Consider the following 6,185-nt stretch of genomic DNA (forward strand, 5'->3'; position numbering starts at 1 on the left):
TAGCACTGCCACGTCATCCGCATAAGCTTGAACGTATTGGCAGATTTTGTAGTTCGCATAGTAATGAGTTGATCTGCGATACTCCACAGAAGTGGCAATAGGACACCTCCTTGAGGGCAGCCTTTCGTCGCTTCCGTTGTTAGGTAGCGATCAACACCTACTTCAGAACACAACAATCTCTGCTTTAGTATAGCGTAGATCCACTTTATTAGAGTTTCGTCAACACCATGCTCTCTGGCGGCATCACAGAGCTTTTGCAAGGGCGCTCACTCAAAAGCTCCTTCAATGTCCACGAACACGCCCATCGCGTACTCACCCGTCAGAGTTGCAGCCTCTATCTTTGAAACCAAAGAATGAAGAGCAGACTCATAGGGCTTTCCACGTTAGTAAGCATGTTGGTTTTCATTTAAGTGGTGCAACTTTAGCGTCTTCTTGCGAATGCGATGCTCAACCAGACTCTCCAGACAATTCAGCGAAAACGATGTTAGGCTGATTTGTCTGAAGTTCTTTGGATTAGAATCGTCATCTTTCCCAGTCTTTGGTATGAACACTTCTGCCAAGAGGAAGGCATGTAGCCCAGAGCAAGACATTCTCGAAAAATATTTTTTAGAAATTGCTCTAAGTGCTCTATACCCTCCCTTAGCATGGCTGGGCAGATGCCATCCACGTCAGGTGCTTTGAAGTGTTCAAATGATAGTATAGTAGCTTTCGCTTTTTCATTGTCCCAATTCCCTTGCAACACCAGCGTGTAGAAGGGTTTGCAGAAACCGCCAATTCACTTCTTCTCACTTCTGAGGCCTGTTGTCCCGGGTGGTGTACTTCCAAGAGAGTTTGTATAGAATCAACGTTCGTGAAAGTACCATCGGGTTTTCAAAGAGAGTCCAACTTGGTCGTTTTATCCTTATTAAGGACTCTACACAACCTGGGAGTCTCCCTTTCACTTTCCAGTTCCTCACAGTATGTTCTAAAAGAGTCTCATTTCGAACGTTTAACGACCCTCTTATATTCATGTTGTGAATTGCGGAAGTTTAGCCAGTCTTCATCTTTATTGCTTTTGCAATCACGATTTAGAATTCGTCTGGTTGATTTCTTGAGTCTTTGCAGTTTTACCACGTTTGGTAACCCAATTGTGGGGTCCTAAGTCCGCATCAACTTGGTGCCGGACCGGACCAAATGGGGAGCAACGTACTCCCCCCGATGACGGCTTTAGGGTTTCTCACCAGGGCAGAGGCAAATCGTCAGGCGCTTCCTTACCTCTGCCCTGAGCACAGCGAGATCGAAGCGATCCGCAGATGTTAAGTGCTCCTTTATATAATTATTTGCTTCCCGCTTGACATTCTTATAAATTTGCCAATGGGCTGGTGTTTTGAAATTTGTGGTAGAGGCGTTTTTTTCACGGACCTTCATGTTAACATGGTCATTCCAAAGCCTTCGTATCTCGGTTGATGTACCGCTTACCCGGAGGGGGGGGGGGGGTTTGCTTAATATGCTTCAGAGCAATTTGAGAGGCGATGCAAAATGTGTAATCGATTATTTAGGGATATATGGAACGAATTACCAGCAAGCATGGGTTCTTCTCGACCGAAGATACAGTAATCGACGGGCCTTAATAGAAAAGGAACTTCAGGCGTTAGTTGACTTACCTCAGATAAACCAAAGGGAGGCTAGATCGCTGTGAAGCGCATTGGATACCATGCGATCCGCAGTTCAGAACCTACCGAAAGCAGGATTCAACGCAGATGAAGGTATTTCTTTCATTCCATTCGTTCTGACGAGAAAAATGGATATGACAACTCGGAGGGAGTTCTACTTAACATTGCGAGATCCAAGAGTGCCCGTTATGATTAATGACATCGACCAGTTTCTAGAGAATAGATATGTGGTCATGTCCCCCAGTTGGGATGGTCTAAGTGGGATATCCAAGGCGGAGGATCTTGGGAATAAGAGAAAAGCCCAGAAGGAGAAGGTTATCTCCAAGTTGAATGGTGAAAAGAGAAACTGAGCTAAATGTTTCTTATGTATGGGGAAGCACTTCATAGCCCAGTGTCCTCAATTCATTGACAGTACCGACAAGGAGAAATATCACATATATATCAGGGGGGAAGCGTGCAATAAACGCAAGAATCTCCAATGCGAAATATGCAAAGGGCCATGCATCGTGCAAAGGGGATAATCCGTCTTCTGCTGTTCATCATGCCGAAAATTCGACAGCATTGCCATGGTCGGGAACCGTTCTTTCAACAGCTGTCGTTGAGCTAGAGGCAAGAGAAGGACATGCCGTTCCCGTTCCGTGTTTCATCGATCAAGGCAGTCAGAGTAGCTATATAACCGAAGATCTAGTACAGAAACTTCGGTTAAAAAAGAAAAAGGCCAACATCGAAATTTCGGGGGTAGGTGGTGTATCAGTAGGGAAAGTATCATCGGTTATGTGTCTCACCCTTAAATTGGACGATCGTTCCGAGGTCAGCACTAAAGCGCTGGTAGTCAGACGGGTAACTAAAGGTTCCCTTCCACAGGTACCGCAGCAAGTAAAGGTGTTGTTGCAAGGGAAGAAGTTGACGGGCCCCGTAATGGCACATGTATCTCATGTCCCAGTTTTATTGGGGTCTAGTATCCTTCCACAACTTTTCATGAATGGAGTAGAAATCGTAGATAGTTTTCTGCTCCAGAACACGAAGTTGGGATGGATTGTGTCTGGCCCGGCGGAATCTTCGGTATCGAAGTTCACCTCAACGCATGTCACTATCAAAGAATGGGAATAGGTCTTACGGGCTTTTTGGGATATGTCTCCAAGTAGAGATGAATCTAATTGCATAGATGACGAAATTTGTGAAATTTGTAAAGGGTCATTACCGAATAAATATTTTCTTATTTGACTTTTTTCGCACTTTACCGTCCTCGCGGGTTCGCTTTTTTACATCGATTAACTCTAACATTTCTTTATGCTTATTCAAGATCTACCTTAACCGACTTTCCTATTCTTACTCGCCGACCCACGATTACCTCAAAACATGTTTTAGAGGTCAGTGCTATTATGCAAACACTCAGCATTCCACAACACAATACTGACTGACCAGTATGTTCCGTACATTGTAATACAAAGCTTGTTTGCTGCGATCGCGCCCAATGAGTCACCTCGGTCATCAACAGACACGTTACAAGTCTTTTCATCGAGAAGTTGCCAGAAGGCATCTTCTTCGGCATCAGGTCAACCTACCTGTGGTGCGTACGGAAATCCTCTGAGATGGCAATGCCAACACGATATTGAGTGTGTAGGCTACTAAAATAGAGAAGAGAATTTTTACCGCGCTCGCGTTCAATGTTGCAGCTTTAGGCACCAGACAATCGGGGTTTCTTGCAGAGCGCAGATATCAATGGGCATTTTCCGAAGGACTCTTGCGAGTTCTTCGGTCTTTCCAGCTAAAGTGACAATATTTAGCATGCAGACACGTATTTATTTTGTTTGGACTAACTTACTTACGTCCTGATGCCGTCCATGCGTCAAGAACCCTTGTCCATTTCTTGACAGGAGCGGGCCCGTCCTACCGCGAGGTGGACGCCTTAGCATTTTCTCGATCCGATAATCTGACAATGGATGTATTTTTTTGGTCGACCTGTCGCGGGGCCTGTCACCGAGAGAGATCAAGTAGGATTTAGCATAGTGGAATAACTCCAACTATACTCTTTTTATCTCCTTCCCTGATCTCAGCATTTTATTTTTGTTTTACTGAGGATAGTACAAAGTACGTTGGCTCAAACCTTCCTCCTTTACCTGGGCTTAGGACCAGCATACTATGTTAATAGCATGGCGGAGTTTAACCCATGGATCTTGAACTAGAAATATATAAGGACAGTCCTGTAACTTTGCCAGCTTTGTCGCCAGTAAATAGGAGGAAGCTTTGGCATGCTGCAGGTTGATTTGACTAATTCTAATGTTTGTAGCCATAAGTGCAGTCTAATATAAAAACCGCGGCTAACGGAAAAGTCGGGGTTACTAGCTTGTCCTCAATTTTAGTCAAAAGTTCTGCTTTATTTCGTCAGATTTATCTGGATATCACCACACTTGGTAGTGTAGCAACGTCCATGTCCACATTCCCAAGAAACTTTGCCTTCTTTCTCAGTGACTTCCGTTGTCGTCGGCTAGAAGCCCTCCCAGGTTTACGGTGTCCGGACTACATGGATCTGTTTTCACATACCGGCGTTAGACCAGTTGCGTTCACATTACCAGTTTCCGTTTCTTCCATTTTGCCGGCTAAAGACGGAAGGTGCTGACAGGCAACCCTGTAGTCCCTTCTCTTTTGCGGCTAAAGCTTCCTTCTGCCGAGCATTCCTCTCCCGTATTTTAGAAGAGTTAGGCGACAATATCACCGACAGGCTGGCTGTAGTTATCTTTCCAGTTCCTCTCATTAAGAGAGTAGCTTTTTTTCGATTCGAAGTCTGTGACTTCTTACCACTTGGAGAGTTTCAATCTTCTGTTTCCATCTTCTGGTGTTTTGGACGCCCTTAGGGGTGTAGTAAACTACAACAAGCTCCCCCATCATGACAAGGAGGTGTCCGAGGGGGAGGTGTATTTGGGTAATCACATCCTGTTTTTACAATTTTTTTATTTTAAAAAAATTACAAATTTTGAATGACTGGAAAACCATCTAATTTATCCTTTACGTCCCCTGGTTTGCAGCAAAATAGAAAACCTAGAGCTGGCATTTTCCGCCTTTTATTTAATTGGTTAAACCAGGGTAACTTATCACAAATATCTTCACAGATAATATTTTCTTTACTTAGACTGTCGAAGAACGGTGAGTTGATCCCAATCACCACAACACCGTCGTCAGTGAGGTCCTTTTTTCTTATGTAGTTCCAAACATATAATGGTATATTACGATCATGCGATTCAACTTTGTAGGTTAGTGGATATGGATCTGAACATTTATCGTTACTTGGATAAACGACATTACCAGAAGTGCCTGCGAAGACATCGTATGTTTCGTTTTTTGATAGTCTAACTATGGCATCTTCTAATGATCCCCAGTTAAAATATTTCAAAGGCTTCCACCAAGGGATTGAATTCACACTGATGAAGTCGTTGAAGTAAGGATGGAAGGCTCTCCAGAATTTCGACGGGGATATAAGGTCATCCAATTTATATAGGGGTTCATCGATATTTTGAGGAAATGCAACTGAAACCGCTAGATCTAGAGAGTCCGTCCTGTAATTGATGGAACGATTTAATTTAAGATAAATTCATGTAAAGGACGCTACGTACTGATCCTGCAAGTTGCTGTTGTCAATGAAAACATCGACCGAAGATCTCGTTACATTGACAAAACCATTCGTTGATTGGGACTCAACGACGGGGCTACGTGGGCCGATAATATAATGCAGATATTGGGTCTGCATTAAGTCCAGGTTATAACACACTTCAGCGAGAACCACTGCCTGGGTTCCTATGAAAAATCCATATGCCAGACCTTTCTTGTTGCAAGTAGGAATTCGCACTTCGTAATATGTTGACGTTGTGGTACAAGATAGGGACCCATGATTTCTGGCTATGTCAGCGTTATTATCATCTCTCCGATACTGTGCATGAAGGGAATCAGAGCATGCGAATGTAAGTGGCCCCGTATCATCATTTGAAGAATACGCGTAGTTGCTAAGTGAAAATGAATCAATTATCGTTAGGAATTTTTGGCAGATCAGGAAATCTGTAAACCAAGAATCTAGGGTTTGCAAACTCTAAGTTTACCTAAATCCGCCAGGACAGTAACCTTCAATTTGAGCACGATTATCCCAAGAGACTTCACCATCTTTTACACTCAGAATGATACGGTTTGAACCGAACTTCTGGACAAATATGCCGGGCCGACCTTTGTCAAATTTCAACGTACATTTGGCTGCTAGGGTGGTCAGAACACCCAGCGAGAGAATGAGCAACCTCCACATGCTGCTGATGCTCACTGTTCAGCTAAAACTACCTCACAGGCTTCCTCTCGACCATTTATATTGGTTTGAAAGTACGCTAGTGACTAAGCGATTCTGTTGCAGTTGGACAAAAAGAGCATCTACGAACAAAACGAAGTATTGATGGGGTCACTCCTCCTGAGTCAAGATCTTCTAAATGACCGATAAACTGTGCCATAATTGCGTGAACTCCTTGCATCTGGGAAAGAATCTTACATGGACATATT

At 43.7% G+C, this 6,185-nt stretch overlaps 1 protein-coding gene across 1 annotated transcript; it reads right to left on the reverse strand.

Moving 5' to 3' along the window:
- Positions 1–4,617: 4,617 nt before the first annotated feature.
- LOC119647215 lies at positions 4,618–5,940 on the reverse strand. Its single transcript, XM_038048046.1, has 3 exons — positions 5,744–5,940; positions 5,264–5,650; positions 4,618–5,206 (listed from the first exon to the last, which is right to left on the reverse strand). The coding sequence occupies exons 1-3, from the start codon at positions 5,938–5,940 to the stop codon at positions 4,618–4,620; spliced, it is 1,173 nt and encodes a 390-aa protein (XP_037903974.1).
- Between the last annotated feature and the right edge of the window lie 245 nt (positions 5,941–6,185).

Source organism: Hermetia illucens, chromosome 1 (genome assembly GCF_905115235.1).
Source record: "Hermetia illucens chromosome 1, iHerIll2.2.curated.20191125, whole genome shotgun sequence".
Classification (NCBI taxonomy): domain Eukaryota; kingdom Metazoa; phylum Arthropoda; class Insecta; order Diptera; family Stratiomyidae; genus Hermetia; species Hermetia illucens.

What these genes read in the sequence shown, in the direction of transcription:
- LOC119647215 (XM_038048046.1), bottom strand. Translation starts at nt 5,940, where the DNA reads ATGTGGAGGTTGCTCATTCTCTCGCTGGGTGTTCTGACCACCCTAGCA. An exon ending in TACTGTCCTGGCGGATTTAG is followed by an intron (nt 5,651 to 5,743) that starts GTAAACTTAGAG and finishes ATTTTCACTTAG; the next exon opens with CAACTACGCGTATTCTTCAA. An exon ending in AACAGCAACTTGCAGGATCA is followed by an intron (nt 5,207 to 5,263) that starts GTACGTAGCGTC and finishes CATCAATTACAG; the next exon opens with GACGGACTCTCTAGATCTAG.